Source organism: Phyllobates terribilis, unplaced genomic scaffold, assembly GCF_046119375.1.
Source record: "Phyllobates terribilis strain yellow unplaced genomic scaffold, ASM4611937v1 Scaffold_5__5_contigs__length_657084704, whole genome shotgun sequence".
NCBI lineage: Eukaryota > Metazoa > Chordata > Amphibia > Anura > Dendrobatidae > Phyllobates > Phyllobates terribilis.
The window spans coordinates 612547177-612566341 of record NW_027362765.1 but is presented as its reverse complement, the minus strand read 5'-3'; the positions used below and the strand labels follow the sequence as shown (position 1 = coordinate 612566341).

The 19165-nt window shown below is 42.2% G+C and overlaps 1 protein-coding gene across 6 annotated transcripts in view; it reads right to left on the bottom strand.

The window, feature by feature from the left end:
- Positions 1-19165, bottom strand: part of ERLIN1 (ER lipid raft associated 1) — an 86303-nt gene that overhangs the window by 52096 nt on the left and 15042 nt on the right. The window contains exons 1-2 of one of the 6 annotated variants that reach the window (XM_073686091.1): positions 11053-11175; positions 10205-10313 (exon numbers count right to left, since the gene is read on the bottom strand). The exons of 2 other annotated variants lie outside the window; for them this stretch is intronic. In XM_073686091.1, the coding sequence (XP_073542192.1) occupies positions 10205-10212 (8 nt within the window). In that variant the 5' untranslated portion in view covers positions 10213-10313; positions 11053-11175. Of the gene's footprint in view, positions 1-6805; positions 6950-10204; positions 10314-11052; positions 11193-19165 lie in introns of those variants that run through there. 3 more of the 6 variants (XM_073686090.1, XM_073686086.1, XM_073686089.1) reach the window with 3 other exon arrangements.

Here is a 19165-nt window from a genome sequence, read left to right as displayed (position 1 = left end):
GCAGCAAGACAAACATCAGCCTCTGTCCATGGTGATCGCCCGCCGCTGACCCCTCCTCTGTGGCCGCTGAAGCACTGCCCGGTGTGTAATGCTGCAGTGTCCCCAAAATCACATGGCCACACACTACATACGTTACCCAGCAACCCCCTCCAATGTGTGTGTTATTAAAAGGTCTTCATTTTACTTGCAATCATCAGCTGCAGTATATACTGGTGTATATACAGCACTGTATATACTGCAGTATACAGTACAGACCAAAAGTTTGGACACACCTTCTCATTTAAAGATTTTTCTGTATTTTCATGACTTTGAAAATTGTACATTCACACTGAATGCATCAAAACTATGAATTAACACATGTGGAATTATATAGTTAACAAAAAAGTGTGAAACAACAGAAAATATGTCTTATATTCGAGGTTCTTCAAAGTAGCCACCTTTTGCTTTGATGACTGCTTTGCACACTTTTGGCATTCTCTTGATGAGCTTCAAGAGGTAGTCACCGGAAATGGTCTTCACTTCACAGGTGTGCCCTGTCAGGTTTAATAAGTGGGATTTCTTGCCTTATAAATGGGGTTGGGACCATCAGTTGTGTTGTGCAGAAGTCATGTGGATACACAGCTGATAGTCCTACTGAATAGACTGTTAGAATTTGTATTATGGCAAGAAAAAAGCAGCTAAGTAAAGAAAAACGAGTGGCCATCATTACTTTAAGAAATGAAGGTCAGTCAGTCTGAAAAATTGGGCAAACTTTGAAAGTGTCCCCAAGTGCAGTTGCAAAAACTATCAAGCGCTACAAAGAAACTGGCTCACATGAGGACCGCCCCTGGAAAGGAAGACCAAGAGTCACCTCTGCTTCTGAGGATAAGTTTATCCGAGTCACCAGCCTCAGAAATCGCAGGTTAACAGCAGCTCAGATTAGAGACCAGGTCAATGCCACACAGAGTTCTAGCAGCAGACAAATCTCTACAACAACTGTTAAGAGGAGACTTTGTGCAGCAGGCCTTCATGGTAAAATAGCTGCTAGGAAACCACTGCTAAGGACAGGCAACAAGCAGAAGAGACTTGTTTGTGCTAAAGAACACAAGGAATGGACATTAGACCAGTGGAAATCTGTGCTTTGGTCTGATGAGTCCAAATTTGAGATCTTTGGTTCCAACCACCGTGCCTTTGTGCGACGCAGAAAAGGTGAATGGATGGACTCTACATGCCTGGTTCCCACCGTGAAGCATGGAGGAGGAGGTGTGATGGTGTGGGGGTGCTTTGCTGGTGACACTGTTGGGGATTTATTGAAAATTGAAGGCATACTGAACCAGCATGGCTACCACATCATCTTGCAGCAGCATGCTATTCCATCCAGTTTGTGTTTAGTTGGACCATCATTTATTTTTCAACAACTCCAGGCTGTGTAAGGGCTATTTGACCAAGAAGGAGAGAGATGGGGTGCTACGCCAGATGACCTGGCCTCCACAGTCACCAGACCTGTACCCAATCGAGATGGTTTGGGGTGAGCAGGACCGCAGAGTGAAGGCAAAAGGGCCAACAAGTGCTAAGCATCTCTGGGAACTCCTTCAAGATTGTTGGAAGACCATTTCCGGTGACTACCTCTTGAAGCTCATCAAGAGAATGCCAAGAGTGTGCAAAGCAGTCAAAGCAAAAGGTGGCTACTTTGAAGAACCTCGAATATAAGACATATTTTCAGTTGTTTCACACTTTTTTGTTAAGTATATAATTTCACATGTGTTAATTCATAGTTTTGATGCCTTCAGTGTGAATGTACAATTTTCATAGTCATGAAAATACAGAAAAATCTTTAAATGAGAAGGTGTGTCCAAACTTTTGGTCTGTGCTGTATATGTATGTACATTGGTGTACATATGTATATCCACCAGTATATATGTATATCGTGCTGTATATACAGCATTGTCTCTATATAAACATCATTGTATATATGTATATACACCTGTGTATATATGTATATACCCCAGTCGCTATATCTATATACTATAAAAAATTCTGGCTCCTAAATTGTTTGGCTGGCTCCTAGATTCTGAACAACTTTGTCGACCCCTGCCGTATACAATCAGTTTTTACTGTAGCAGCTATTAATCATTTACAAGGCAATTTACAGTTTCCTATCTTAAGGAATTGCAATGTATCCGTAAATAGGATGCTGTACTGTGGCTCCATAAGGCATCCAATTTTTTTTGAGTATCCATAGACTTGAAGGGGTGAGTCTCATCTGATTTATGGAAGAAGATCGTGCATGCTGCCATTTTTTTCACATACGGATTCGGAGAGTAAAATAAAAAATGCTCAACTGCACTGACCCACTGAATGGGGTCCATTTTTATTAAAAAAACACTCAGAACAAAAATACGAACGTCTGAACGAGCCCTTACACTGAGTAAATTGATATTTTGTAGAAATCCGCCAATAAAGTTGTATGGAAATTAGCTCCAAGGGTTTTCCGGTTCCTCAAAGCACTTCCAGCTCTCTAGCCTTCACTCCTTATTCCCTGCCCAGCTCCTGCATTTGATAAACAGGTCAAGTCCAGCCTCTGCTATCTGCCGCCCCTCGCCAATATCTTGCACATTGACACTGATGGAGTTCAGATGAGAGGCCTCTTGGCAGGAAAAACGCACTGTAAAATGTATAAGGTTTTGGCACTTTTTTACTTGCATTTTATCTCATTGCATTGGAATCAGTAAAAAGACTGCAAAAACACTGAAAGAATTGACATTCTACATATTTGAAACTGCTTAAAACTGCAATGAATAGATAAGCAACTTTAGTTTTTGTGGCAAAACGGAGTGGAAAAACGCAGCAAATACTTAATATACATGTCCATTAGGCGCTATGAATAGACTAACCCTACATTTTGTACTGAAGCATTTAACCCCTTTACCCCCGAAGGCTGTTTGCACCTTAATGACCGGGCCAATTTTTACAACTCTGACCAGTGTCACTTCATAAGGTAATAACTCTGGAACGCTTCAAAGGCTCCCTCTAATTCTGAGAAAAAAAATGAACATTTAACTTTTTTTCACAAAAATTTTACTTTAGGCACAATTTTTTTTTATTTTTGCAAGCGTACCAGGAAAAAATGGACTCCTAAATTTCTCCTGAGCATGCAGATACCCCATATGTGGGCGAAAACCACTGTTTGGGCATGGAAGTAACAGAGCGCCATTTGACTTTTTGAATGGAAAATTTTCTGGAAAAATTAGCGGGCGCCAGGAGAGCCCCTGCTGTGCCTAAATAGTGACCCCCCACAAGTGACATCATTTTGGAAACTAGACCTCAGGGAACTTATCTAGATGTGTCGTGAGCACCTTGAACCCCCAGGTGCGTCACAGAAGTTTAGAACATTGAGCCGTGAAAATAAAAATTTCACATAAAAATGTTTTTTAGCTCCAAATTTTGCATTTTCATAAAAGTAACAGGAAAAATTGCACAGCACAGTTTGTTGTGAAATTTCTCCTGAGTATGCTGATACTCAATGTGTGGAGGAAAACTACTGTTTGGGTGCACAGCAGGGTTCGGAAGGGAACTAGCACCATTTGACTTTATGAATGTAAAATTTGCAGGAATAATTAGCTGATGCCATGTTGTGTTTGGAGAGCCCCTGATGTGCCTAAACAGTGGCAACCATTTTGGAAACGAGACCCCTCAAGGAATTTCTCTAGAAGTGTGGTGAGCACCTTGAACTCACAGGTGCTTCACAGAATTTTACAACATTGATCTGTGAAAATGAAAAAAAAAAAATTTCTCCCACAAAAATGTTGCTTTAGCTCCCAATTTTTTCCATTTTCACAAGAATAGCAGGAGTACACTGATACCCCAAATGTGGTCAAAAACGACTTTTGAAGCACAGTGCAAAGCTCTGAAGGAAAGAAGCGCCATATTGGAGTTCATATTTTGCTGGACTGGTTTGACGGTGCCATGTCACATTTGTAGAGCCTCTGAGGTGCCAGAACCCCCATTTTACAAACTACACCTCTCAATGAATTAATCTAGAGGGAGCATGTTGACACTACAAGTGCCTCACAGAATTTTACACCAATGGGCGGCGAAGAAAGAATAATTACATTTTTACCATGAAAGTTTGTTTTAGCCACAGATTTTACATTTTCACACTGGGAAATGGGTAAAAATGGCACCAAAATTTGTCCTACAATTTCTGCTGAATGTAGCAATACCCCATATGTGGCTGTACAGTACTGCCTTAGCCACATGACGAAACTTGGAAGGGACGGAGCGCAGATTTTCCTAGAATAGTATGCAGACTCCATATACGGAGACCCTAAGTGCTAGAAGAGCATTTTAGAAATTATAGCCCTTTGGGAATTAACAGGTGTAGTGATGATTTTGACTCTATAGGTGTTTTCCAGAAAAAAGCAGCAGCGGATGTTGTTGGGGACATTTTACATAACATTTTGGATCACATTTATCTGGTGCTCTACACTGAGCACTGATATCGGGGTTTCCATTTAAATGTCAGAGTGACGTAATTCAGATGAAACCCCCGAGGGATCAACAACCATAACCTCAACAAAATCCTAATCCCAACACAACCCTAACCCTATCCCGAGGGATTAATTCACTAAAATGGAGGCAGCAGCGTTACTCTGGACTCCGTCTGGCCTCTGTTCAGTGGTGTCCTTTTTTTCAGAAGTGCACAAAACTGTGGCCGACGGCACTTTTATGAACGCCTAATAAAAAGATGGACACAGCCGGATCACAAGCCAGACGACATCCACAGTACCTCCATCTGCCTCATTATAGTGATTCTTCCACCATGGGGTCCATTTGAATCGCGTATTTCAGAGATTTACACGGAAACCCCCAGTGTAAGCACTTAACGCAAAGTGCTGGATAAATGAGCGCCGAGCCTTACTGTGATCTTTGGGAGGCTATCCCTGCATGAATCACAGCTTTCTAACAGATGTGACACATGCAGCCGCCGCGGCTGTTACTGAAATACCGAGCACGCTGAAACTACTCGGTAAATTATTAAACAACATGTATGTAAGTACATGGATAAGAATGAAGTGATTAACCAGAGTCAGCATGGGTTTGTAACTAACAAGTCATGTCAGACTAACTTAATTTCCTTCTATGACAGAATCACTGACTGGGTGGATCAGGGAAATGCTGTAGATATAGTATATCTTGACTTCAGCAAAGCATTTGACAAAGTATCTCACATCATCCTTATTGAAAAAATGACCAAGTATGCAATGGACCAGGCAACTGTTAGGTGGATTCATAACTGGCTTAGTGATCGGACTCAAAGGGTGGTTGTAAATGGCTTCACATCCAGCTGGATGAATGTCTCAAGTGGGGTACCACAGGGCTCCGTCCTGGGACCTGTATTGTTCAACATCTTTATCAATGATTTAGATGAAGGAATTGAGGGTAAACTGATTAAATTTGCTGATGACACAAAGCTAGGAGGGATAGCTAATACTAGAGAAGAGAGAGAGAGGATTCAAAAAGACCTAAATAAACTGGAGCAGTGGGCAGCAACCAACAGAATGGTTTTTAACAGGGAAAAATGCAAAGTACTACATCTGGGCAATAAAAATGAAAAAAGCATATACAGAATGGGAGGAATAGAGCTAAGCAAAAGTACATGTGAAAAAGACTTAGGTATACTAATAGATCATAGACTGAACATGAGTCAACAGTGTGATGCAGCAGCAAAAAAGGCAAATACAATTCTGGGATGTATTAACAGAAGCATACAGTCTAGATCACGTGAAGTCATTATCGGACTTTACTCCTCTTTGGTCAGACCTCATCTGGAATACTGTGTACAGTTTTGGGCACCACATTTTAAAAAAGACATAGACAAACTGGAGCAAGTTCAGAGAAGAGCGACCAGAATGGTGACCGGTCTGCAAACCATGTCCTATGAGGAACGGTTGCAGGATTTGGGAATGTTTAGCTTGCAAAAAAGAAGACTGAGAGGAGACTTAATAGCTGTCTACAAATATGTCAAGGGCTGTCACATTGTAGAAGGATCATCTTTATTCTCATTTGCACAAGGAAAGACTAGAAGCAATGGGATGAAACTAAATGGGAGGAGACACAGATTAGATATTAGAAAAAACTTTTTGACAGTTAGGGTGATTAATGAGTGGAACAGGCTGCCACGAGAGGTGGGGAGTTCCCCATCAATGGACGTCTTCAAACAGAGGCTGGACAGATATCTGTCTGAGATGATTTAGTGAATCCTGCTTTGAGCAGGGGGTTGGACCAGATGACCCAGGAGGTCCCTTCCAACTCTACCATTCTATGATTCTATGATAAGTACCCGAGCGTGCTCGTTTAAAGGGTTAAATGAGCACGCTCGCTCATCACTACCTGTTGTGATTGGTGGATCCAGTGTTACCAGCAGTGTATAGAGTTGTTACCTGTCAGTGTAATACTGCCTCTGCTGATAAGGAGCCTTACTGAAAACTCTTTCTGAACAGGAAATATGAAGGTATCTGCACATGACGTCTTTGCCAGACGGGCGAACTAGACAACATTTTCAAGTGAAAAGCTTTTTTTTCTAGCCATTTCCCATGTGCTTTTTCAACATCATTTTTGGCTGCCAGTTTTTTCAACTGGCATTTTGCAGACTTTTGTTGTTTTTTTTAATTCCATTCAACAATGAAGAAACTGCTAGTACTTTTTCAAGCAAAACACTCAACGTCATGAGTCTTCCCACTGACTTCCACTGTAAAGCATTGTGCATAACTAAATTAGTATTGATAGAATAAGTAAAATCTGCAAAAAATGTGATGATACTTACTTTTAAAGTAGTTTCTTCTAATAACCATGCAAAGTTGTCTTTTCCATACACACACAAAAAGTACAGCAGCTAATGTTCCAATATGTTCTGGACGCAGTGATCAAAGTCGTCTACTGATTTGCTGAGTAAAAGACCTCTGTATAAAGCACTTTGGCACTGTTCACTGATTTCAGTTACTAGAAATGTGACACTGTATTCTAAGCCAAGGTCCATGTAGCTTAACATTTTTACATTTCTTTCAGGACTTTGTTTTAAAATACATTTTTCCTATATGTTATATAATATATTGAGTATCTAAAAAGGAAATATTGTGACCGATTTAAATAGCACAGTATTATATATGCTTCTATCAGTCATATTGGAGATGAGTTACCAGGAGTCACACTAATTTATCCCCATCACTGGGAACGCTACAAACACCTGAGTTCACGTGTGTAAGACTAGATAAAGCAGCGGTCAAGCATGCACAAAGTGATCAAACAAATGCTTTAATAAAGGGGATTTCCAGGCTAGGGCAATATTTTAAAATGAATTGTTATGTTATGGTGGGGTAAAACTACCAATTTTTTTTTTTTTTACTAAAGGAAATTGCTTGGGTAGATACAATACCGCAGAATTGTTCCCTAGATGAGGTGTCCAGAATAAATCACAACAACGCAGCTTTAGCATTAGCCAGCACATGAAGAGGAAAGAGGCTTCATCTGTACACTACACATAGGCTGAAAGCGCCGGAGCCATCCAGTGTGACTATTCCGAAGAGCACAGGTCATAGTATGAGCCACCAGTCATATAACATTGCATATTATCCTGTAAATGTTACATACAGTGTACAGGATCATATATGAATAATAGATACACTGAGTACAGAACACCAGATGCCATACAGAATAATATTTCAGATTCTGCATTCATAGTATAATTTAGAGCAGTCTCATATTGTCTGTGCCAATAGTGTATAGTATATCAATACAAGATATCAAATGTTTTATACACAAGATATCAAATGTTTTATACACAAGATAATGTGTGACTGATACAATGATAGATGTTCATAGTATAATACACTGCTCAAAAAAATAAAGGGAAGACTTAACAGAATATAACTCCAAGTAAATCAAACTTCTGTGAAATCAAACCGTCCACTTAGGAAGCAACACTGATTGACAATCAATTTCACATGCTGTTGTGCAAATGGAAGAGACAATAGATGGGAATTATTGGCAATTATCAAGACACCCTCAATAAAGGAGTGGTTCTGCAGGTGGGGACCGCAGACCACATCTCAGTACCAATGCTTTCTGGCTGATGTTTTGGTCTCTTTTGAATGTCGGTTGTGCATTCACACTCGTGATAGCTTGAGACGGACTCTACAACCCACAGAAGTTGATCAGGTAGTGCAGCTCATCCAGGATGGCACATCAATGTGAGCTGTGGCAAGAAGGTTTGCTGGGTCTGTCAGCATAGTGTCCAGAAGCTGGAGGCGCTACCAGGAGACAGGCCAGTACACTAGGAGATGTGGAGGGGCCGTAGGAAGGCAAAAACCCAGCAGCAGGACCGCTACCTCCGCCTTTGTACAAGGAGGAACAGGAGGAGCACTGCCAGAGCCCTGCAAAATGACTTCCAGCAGGCCACAAATGTGCATGTGTCTGCACAAACGGTTAGAAACCGACTTCATGAGGGTGGTATGAGGGCCCGACGTCCGCAGATGGGGGTTGTGCTCACAGCCCAACACCGTGCAGGACGCTTGGCATTTGCCACAGAACACCAGGATTGGCAATTGGCAAATTGGCCACTGGCGCCCTGTGCTCTTCACAGATGGAAAGAAGATTCACACTGAGCACATGTGACAGACGTGACATAGTCTGGAGACGCCGTGGAGAGCGATCTGCAGCCTGCAACATCCTTCAGCATGACCAGTTTGGCAGTGGGTCAGTAATGGTGTGGGGTGGCATTTCTTTGGAGGGCCACACAGCCCTCCATGTGCTCGCCAGAGGTAGCCTGACTGCCATTAGGTACCGAGATGAGATCCTCAGACCCCTCGTGAGACCATATGCTGGTGCGGTTGTCCCTGGGTTCCTCCTAATGCAGGACAATGCCAGACCTCATGTGGCTGGAGTGTGTCAGCAGTTCCTGCAAGATGAAGGCATTGAAGCTATGGACTGGCCGCCCGTTCCCCAGACCTGAATCCGATTGAGCACATCTGGGACATCATGTCTCGCTCCATCCACCAACGTCACGTTGCACCAGAGACTGTCCAGGAGTTGGCGGATGCTTTAGTCCAGGTCTGGGAGGAGATCCCACAGGAAACCATCCGCAACCTCATCAGGAGCATGCCCAGGCATTGTAGGGAGGTCATACAGGCACGTGGAGGCTGCACACAATACTGAGCCTCATTTTGACTTGTTTTAAGGACATTATATCAAAGTTGGATCAGCCTGTAGTGTGTTTTTCCACTTTAATTTTGGGGGTGACTCCAAATCCAGGCCTCCATTGGTTAATAAATTTGATTTCCATTGATGATTTTTGTGTGATTTTGTTGTCAGCACATTCAACTTTGTATAGAACAAAGTATTCAATGAGAATATGTCATTCATTCAGATCTAGGATGTGTTATTTCAGTGTTCCCTTTATTTTTTTGAGCAGTGTATATGAGTCACATTATCTTGTATGTAATAAGTGATGTAGCTGGGTTCAGGTTTCTGATCAATACAGTGCAGTATTCTGTAGGGTAGTTATGTTGGGGCTCCATGTGAGTTATTGCAGCAGCATGAACTTTCACATATATTACCAGTAAAGTTGTGTGCAGACAGGTGTTCGCTGTCCACGTAGCATGCAAATTATAGACCAGACAGTGAATGCTGTGATTTTAGTTTGCACACGGACTATTGGTGTGTGTGAAAAATCATTGGCCAGCACAAGCACACTGGTCATTATTGGATCAGTGTGCTGTCTATTGAGAACACTGATAGACAAGATAGCTGTCTGACCCTGCCCTTAAAGAGAACCTGGCAGCACATGTTTGTAATGTAAACACATGGCTGTAATAATGCTGTAAGGAAAATTAAATCGATACCTATGGTTAAACATCAACACTTGAAGTTTTCTGCTAATTAGATGTTGGTGCACAATGGCTGGACTGTGCAGTGGGTCACCTCCCTGTCTGATTCCCTGGCCCCTCTGCCTCTAGTCTGTGAATGATCTGTCATTCAAAGTCGCAGGGGGGGGGGGGTGGCGAATCACAGACAGAAGACCAAGTGTACAGTCCCACCCGTGTATCAAAATGTAATAGCAGAAAACTTCAAATGGTGATTAAATAACCACAAAGCGGATTTCTTCAGCAATCATACCAATTCATTAGGTGGTACGGCGCCATTACACCCATGTCATTACTTATATTACAAGATCATGCTGACAGGATCTCCTGACGATGCCGCAGTGCGAGGCGGTGGAACGTGCGTTGAGGAGTTTTCTTTTGGCCTTATACTCCCTGAACCACAAGCTGCTGGCCCTGCAAAGATGAGTACAGGTTTAGGATGTACGGTATATCAGTCTCTCGGATTATATGATATCACTTTCACTACTTAGTCCTTTAATAGGATTGTGATATACTTTTTACTTGGACCATAGATTTGATAAGACTTAGACTATATGAGATATATGGGAATTTGGTGCCTAGAGTACACCACTGTGCTGTTGTTTGTGATAGTATCAGATAAAAGTATGTGCAAAGGTCAATGATATTTCCTACGGGGGCCAGGAGTTGTGTGTGCCATATGTGTTTTTTTTTTCTGTCGCTTTGCTAATATATGTATAATACTGGCTGTATAATGAATTGTTGTTATTTCTACATACTATCTATATAATAAAAATCATGTAGTTTTATCCCTATACTCGGAGTTCTTGATAAGTTTTGACAGGATCTCTAAGCCTATAAACTCACACAGACAGCGTGACCTGATCTACATGAAAGATCAAGCTGCTGCTTTAACTTGTCTCACACTGAAGCCCAGCAGAGCAGTTGCAAACATGACAATACTAACAATACTACAATAGTCAACAAGACTACTCCATAGGTGAACAGCATTTCTGCAGTGAAACACACTATTAGTTATTCCACTGCAAAAACCCCACAGCATATTCAACCCATTCAGACATAGCCTAAAATGTGGCTTCAAAGTCAACACTATTGTGCAGATACGCTGTTACAGAGAAAGCTTATGTGATGTGAATACATTACTTTATCTTACCAGTTCATTGTAGCAGAGAGGTTTGTAAAGAGAACATACTGCAAGATGCGTATTTCAGCTGTTCAGCAAGCAGCTGCCGTTGAAATCAACCTTCTTGCATGCAAAGTTTCTGCCTAACAAACTGCTCTTGAAAACCTGCCAAAATCCACATCTATTAAAAGCAAACAGAACGACGAGTGTATATTACCTACTGGCAGTAAAACTATAAAACAAAATCAAGAAGGGATATGTGAATACATGAATAGTAGTACAGGCCCAACAAAGCGAAGGATAAGGTCCCCAGATGCTTCAGCTACATACAGCCCAAAAAAATAAAAGCACAATGTGTAGGGTCACGTGGGTATTGTTTTCAGCTGCCGCACTATGTCCACCCTGAGGCCTATACAACTGCAACACGCTGTAAAGTGAAATTCTACTGTCAGATTATTCACTAAAACAATTTGTATGTGCATGTAGCTCTCTCACAGAAAAGTTCAGCAATACCTTTACATAGCCTGTCAGTCACTGAATAATCAGCGTTTAAATTGATATGCAAATGAGGCTGTAGAGCCATGATAGTTTTGTAGCCTGTTTCTCCAGGTCTATTCCCTGCGATCTCAGGCAAAGGAGCCATCAGTCAAGCAGGAGGCGGCAGCGCTGGGCAAGGGAGCTGAAGCGACAGAAGCTTCAGATCTACCACAGCTCTTTAAACTGATATGCAAATGAATCTAAATGCCGACTGCTTGGAAGAATGGACTGGCCATGTAAAGGCATTGCTTGATTTGTCTTTGAAAGAGCTACACATACATATAAATAGTAAATAAACGTTGCTTGCTGGGCACACTTCAGTGAACACCGTAAAAAAATAAAAACCATGGTAAAAAAAAACTGTGTTTTTTCATCATACCGCTGAACAAAAAGTGGAATAAAAAGCGTTCAAAAAGAGTAATATAACTAAAAATGGTATCTCTGAAAACGTCATCTAGTCCCGCAAAAAAACAAGCCGCCATACAGCTCTGTCAGCAGAGAAATAAAAAGCTTATGCCTCTCAGAATGTAGCAATGCAAAAACAATAGTTTTTTTTATATAAAATCATTTTTGTTCATTCTGCCTATCAAAAATCTGAATGGAAAGCAATCAAAAAATATTATGTGCCCGAAAATGGTACCAATAAGAATGTCAAGTCATCCCGCAAAAAAAAGCCCTCACATGACTGTCAGCAGAAATATAGAAAAATTATAGCTCTTAAAGTATGGTGATGCAAATACTTTTTCATTGTATAAAAAGTGTTTTATAGTGTGCGATAGCAGCCAATAATAAAAAACAGATATAAATCTGGCATCGCCGTAATCGCACCAACAAGAAGAATAAGGTCATCTAATCTACTATATAATCGGCTTAACCCGTCTGTCTGTCCGTCCAGGAAATCCCGCGTCACTGATTGGTTCGGCCGTGGCCAATCAGTGACGCGGGATTTCAGAACAAGATGGCGGCCGTTAGCGGCTCATCTGCTGCACGGAGGCCAGCGGCGATGCAGCCGGGAGATGACCGGCGCTAGCTCGCAGCAGAAGTACCCCAACCGGCGGCCTAGGCGGCGCCGCTCCCCGGTCCTCCCTTCACACTTGCCGTCGGGAGATCAGTGGCCCTAGCCGCTGATCTCCCGACAGTAGCCACATGGAGGTCAGCGGCGATGCAGCCGGGAGATGACCCGCACAGGCAGCGCCGCTCCCCGGTCCTCACTAACACGGTTCGCTGATTGGTCGCGGCCGCGACCAATCAGCGATATTGGCGCCAAATGTAAAACACCGCTTCTCTGATTGGTCGCGACCAATCAGCGACTGGCGCAGCCCAGCCGCGAAATGGCGCCGGATTTGAAAAACGCAGGTCATCTCCCGGCTGCTCGCAGCAGAAGTACCAAGACCGGCGGCCTCGCTCCCTGGTCCTCCCTTCACACTTGCCATCGGGAGATCTCCCGACGGTAGCCGCATGGAGGTCAGCGGCGCTAGCCGGTCATCTCCCGGCTGCTCGCAGCGGAAGTACCCGCACAGGCAAATTTAAAGTAGTGCACAACCCACTTAAAACACTGCTTCGCTGATTAGTCGCGCCCGTTCGGCCGCATACATATTCTAGAATACCCGATGCGTTATAATCGGGCCACCATCTAGTCACTTATATCACTCGAGGAACGGAATAAAAAAAATAAATAAAACCAATTGACCTGCTGTTGATTTGTTCATTCTGCCTCACAAAGATTGCAGCAAGGCTCGTCTTACATACAGTGGGGAAAATAAGTATTTGATACACTGACGATTTTTGCAAGTTTTCCAACCTATAAAGAATGGAGAGGTCTGTAATTCTTATCATAGGTACACTTCACATGTGAGAGACAGAACCTAGAAATGAAAACCAGAAATCACATTGTATAATTTTTAAATAATTAATTTGCATTTTATTGCATGAAATAAGTATTTGATACAATAAAAAAACAGAACTTAATATTTGGTACAGAAACCTTTGTTTGCAATTACAGAGGTCAGAAGTTTCCTGTAGTTCTTGACCAAGTTTGCATACACTGCAGCAGGGATTTTGGTCCACTCCTTCATACAGATCTACTCTAGATCTTTCAGGTTTCGGGGCTGTCACTGGGCAACATAGAGTTTCAGCTCGCTCCAAAGATTTTCTATTGGATTCAGGTCTGGAGACCAGTCCAGGACCTTGAAATGCTCTTACGGAGCCTCTCCTTATTTGCCGTGGCTGTGTGTTTAGGGTCATTGTCCCAGCCACGACTCATCTTCAATGCTCTTACTGAGGGATGGAGGTTGTTGGCCAAAATCTCGCGATACATGACCCCATCCATCCTCCCTTCAATACGGTGCAGTCGCCCTGTCCACTTTGCAGAAAAGCACTCCCAAAGTATGAGGTTTTCCCCCACCATGCTTCACGGTTGTGAATGTGGTCTTGGGACCTTGCATGCCCTCTCAGGATTTTAATCCATGAAGGCGTAGTGTGTTACTAATGGTAATGTTTGAGACTGTGGTCCCAGCTCTCTTCAAGTCATTGACCAACTCCTCCCATGTAGTTCAGCGTTGATTCCTGACCTTTCTCAGAATCATCCTTACCCTATGAGGAGAGATTTTGCATGGAGCCCCAAACCAAGGAAGATTGACATTCATCTTGTGTTTCTTTCATTTTCTAATAATTGTGCCAACAGTTGCAGCCTCCTCACCAAGCTGCTTGCCTATTGTCCTGTAGCCCATCCCAGCCTTGAGCAGGTCTACAAATTTGTCCCTGGTGTCCTTAAACAGCGCTTTGGTCTTGGCCATGGTGGAGAGGTTGGAGCGTGATTGAGTGTGTGGACAGGTGTCTTTTATACAGGTAATGAGTTCAAACAGGTCCAATTAATACAGGTAAAGAGTGCAAAGTAGGAAGGCTTCTTAAAGAAAAACTAACAGGTCTGTGAAAGCCAGAATTCTTGCTGGTTGGTAGATGATCAAATATCGTACTTATTTCAAGCAAAAAATTCAATTTAATAATTTAAAAATCATACAACGTGATTTTCTGTTTTTTATTTTATTTTCAGATTCTGTCTCTCACAGTTGAAGTGTACCTATGATAAAAATTAGACCTTTGTATTCTTTGTATGTGGGAAAACTTGCAAAATCTGCAGTGTATCAAATACTTATTTTCCTCACTATATATCCTGCGTTTTCCCTATAATGAGGCAGATGGAGACACTATGGACGACGTCTGGCCTATGATCCAGCGGCCAAAGTTTTATGTACATCTGAAAAAAAGGACACCACTGAACAGAGGCAAGACAGAGTCAAGAATAACTCATTATAGTGAATGGATCCCTTGGGGTTTTCATCTGAATCACGTCATTCAGAGATTTAGATGGAAACCCTGATGCACAGTACAGACCAAAAGTTTGGACACACCTTCTCATTTAAAGATTTTTCTGTATTTTCATGACTATGAAAATTGTACATTCACACTGAAGGCATCAAAACTATGAATTAACACATGTGGAATTATATACTTAACAAAAAAGTGTGAAACAACTGAAAATATGTCTTATATTCTAGGTTCTTCAAAGTAGCCACCTTTTGCTTTGATGACTGCTTTGCACATTCTTGGCATTCTCTTGAGCTTCAAGAGGTAGTCACCGGAAATGGTCTTCCAACAATCTTGAAGGAGTTCCCAGAGATGCTTAGCACTTGTTGGCCCTTTTGCCTTCACTCTGCGGTCCAGCTCACCCCAGACCATCTCGATTGGGTTCAGGTCTGGTGACTGTGGAGGCCAGGTTCATTTGGCTTAGCACCCCATCACTCTCCTTCTTGGTCAAATAGCCCTTACACAACCTGGAGGTGTGCTTGGGGTCATTGTCCTGTTGAAAAATAAATGATGGTCCAACTAAACGCAAACCGGATGGAATAGCATGCCGCTGCAAGATGCTGTGGTAGCCATGCTGGTTCAGTATGCCTTCAATTTTGAATAAGTCCCCAACAGTGTCACCAGCAAAGCACCCCCACACCATCACACCTCCTCCTCCATGCTTCACGGTGGGAACCAGGCATGTAAAGTCCATCCGTTCACCTTTTCTGCGTCGCACAAAGACACGGTGGTTGGAACCAAAGATCTCAAATTTGGACTCATCAGACCAAAGCACAGATTTCCACTGGTCTAATGTCCATTCCTTGTGTTCTTTAGCCCAAACAAGTCTCTTCTGCTTGTTGCCTGTCCTTAGCAGTGGTTTCCTAGCAGCTATTTTACCATGAAGGCCTGCTGTACAAAGTCTCCTCTTAACAGTTGTTGAAGAGATGTGTCTGCTGCTAGAACTCTGTGTGGCATTGACCTGGTCTCTAATCTGAGCTGCTGTTAACCTGCGATTTCTGAGGCTGGTGACTCGGATAAACTTATCCTCAGAAGCAGAGGTGACTCTTGGTCTTCCTTTCCTGGGGCGGTCCTCATGTGAGCCAGTTTCTTTGTAGCGCTTGATGGTTTTTGCAACTGCACTTGGGGACACTTTCAAAGTTTGCCCAATTTTTCGGACTGACTGACCTACATTTCTTAAAGTAATGATTGCCACTCGTTTTTCTTTACTTAGCTGCTTTTTTCTTGCCATAATACAAATTCTAACAGTCTATTCAGTAGGACTATCAGCTGTGTATCCACCAGACTTCTGCACAACACACCTGATGGTCCCAACCCCATTTATAAGGCAAGAAATCCCACTTATTAAACCTGACAGGGCACACCTGTGAAGTGAAAACCATTTCCGGCGACTACCTCTTGAAGCTCATCAAGAGAATACCAAGAGTGTGCAAAGCAGTCATCAAAGCAAAAGGTGGCTACTTTGAAGAACCTAGAATATAAGACATATTTTCAGTTGTTTCACACTTTTTTGTTAAGTATATAATTCCACATGTGTTAATTCATAGTTTTGATGCCTTCAGTGTGAATGTACAATTTTCATTGTCATGAAAATACAGAAAAATCTTTAAATGAGAAGGTGTGTCTAAACTTTTGGTCTGTACTGTATGGGGTCAGCGTAGAGTTCAGAATAAATGTGATCCAAAACGTTATGTAAAATGTTCCCAATTAAAAGCTTCAACTCAATCCACAGAAAAAAACAAGTCCCCATTCAGGTCTGTCATTTATCAATGAAAAAAATAGGGGCTTCCATTTACAGGTAGCACAAAAGCTCTCAAAAAGCGCTATGTCTCTCCCCCCTACCCCCCCCCCCAAAAAAAAAAAAAATCTTGCTAATTCTGGACTCCCAAATCTAAATGCTCCCCTACCTTCTGAGCCCCACAGTGTGCCTAAACCACATTTAGTGTCCACATGTTTGGCATTTCTGTAACGAAGGGAGCCCGCTTAATTTACGGGGTGTCTCCAGCAGCAAGAGCTAGGTACAATATACGGGCACTACAATGGCAGATTTACAATTTTCACTCAGCAACATCCACTGCTGATTGTTTCTGGAAAACACCCATGGAGTCAAAATCGTCACTTACACCTGTAGATAAATTCCCAGAGGGTGCACTTTCCAAAATGAGGTCACTTGAGGGTGGATTCTGCTCTACTAGCACTTAGGGTGCCTCAGACCATTTTATGAAAAAATTTCTCCAAGAGTCAAATATCGCTCCTTGCCTCCTGAGTCTCTCTGTATGGCTAAACAGTACTCTACAGACACATATGGGGTATTGCCAAGTTCATCTGAAATTTTGGGACAAATTTTGATGCCATTTTTACCCACTTTCCCATGTGAAAATGTAAAATAAGGGGCTAAAACAAAATTTTTGTGCTAAAAATGTCATTATTTTTTCTTTGTTGCCCAATGGTATGAAATTCTGTGACCACCTGTGGTGTCAATATCATCACAGCACCCTTAGATGAATTCATTGAGAGGTGTAGTTTGTAAAATGGGGTAACTTATGGAGGGACTCTGCTGCTCTGGCACCTCAGAGGCTCTCCCAGGGGGTCATGGCACCTGCAAACCAGAATACCAGAACAGTAAAATCTGCATTAAATTATGTTGCTCCTTCCCTTCTGAGCTTTGCACTGTGCTTGAAACGTATTTCCCGATTACATGTAGGGTATTGGCTCAATCAGGAGAAATTGCACAACAAACTGTGGAGGTCCATTTTTTCCTATTAGCCTTTATAAAAATTAAACATTTGGGGCTAAAACAACATTTTAGAGGTAAAAATGTAATAATTCTTTCTTTACCGCCCAATGGTATAAAATTCTGTGGCATCAATATGATCACTGCACCCCTAGATAAATTAATTAAGAGGTGTAGTCTGTAAAATGGGGTCACTTTATAGGGGGTTCTGCTGTGCTGAGACCTCAGGGGATCTGCGAATGTGATATCGGAATCGTACACCATAACAGCAAAATCTGCATTCTAATATGGCGCTCCTTCCTTTCTGGGCTTTGTACTGTGCCTCAAAAGTAGTTTTCGACCACATGTGGGGCATTGGTGTACTCAAGAGAAATTTGCTTTATAAATAGTACCCCTTTCGAAAATTACAAACTTGAGCCTAAGGCAACATTTTAGTGAAAAAAAGATCAATTTTCTTTTTCTCAGCCCAAAGTTATACAATTCTGAAAATCACCTGAGACTTAAAAATGCTCAGTACTGAGATGAATTCCTCGAGAGGTGAAACTTCCAAAATGGGGTCAATTGAGGGGGTTTCTGCTGTTTTGACATGTCAGGGGCTCTTCAAATGTGACATGGCGTCTGCAACCTATTCCAGAAAAAATAGCGTGAATTCCATTCCGAATCGTGTCGTGCGTTTTCCACCAGATATGGATTATCAGTGTACTCATGAGAAATTGCACAACCAATTTTTTGATCCATTTTCTCCTTTTACCCTTGTGAAAATAAAAAAATTGGGGCTAAAGCAACATCTTTGTAGGAAAAATGTGATTTATTTTATTTTCACAGCTCAAGGTTATAAAATTCTGTGAAGCACCTGCAGATTCAAGGTGCTCACCACACATCTTGATAAATTCCGTGAGGAGTGTAGTTTACAAAATGAGGTCACTTGTGGGGAGCACATCAGGGGCTCAGCAACCACAACATATCGTTTGCCATCTATTCCAGTCAACTTTGCGTTACAAAAGGTCAAATGGTGCTCCTTCCCTTCTGAGCCCTCCTGTGCCCCCAAACAGTAGTTTTCCAGCACATATGGAGTATCCGTGTACTCAGGAGAAATTCAGGACAGTCCATTTTCCTCTGTTACTCTTGTGAAACTACAAATCTTGGGTGGGAAAAAGTTACAATTTTAATTTTTTCCTTCCATATGGATTTAATTCCTGTGAAGCACCTGAAAGGTGGGTGTGGAGAGGAGTGAGTATTCATTCTCTTTAGTAGCAGGCACAGAGGACACCACTGCTGACTGTGCCCGCTATTAGAGCGTATGAATATTCACTCTTCTTCACTCCCATGGGTGTGGAGAGCAGTGAATAGTCATTTTCTTTAATAGTGCACAGTCAGCAGTGCTGTCCTCTGTGGCCACTACTAAAGAGAATGAATATTCACTCCTCTCCACACCCATGGGAGTGGAGAAGAGTGAATATTCATACTCTCTAATAGCGGGCACAGAGGATCGTTGAGCCTGCTGCG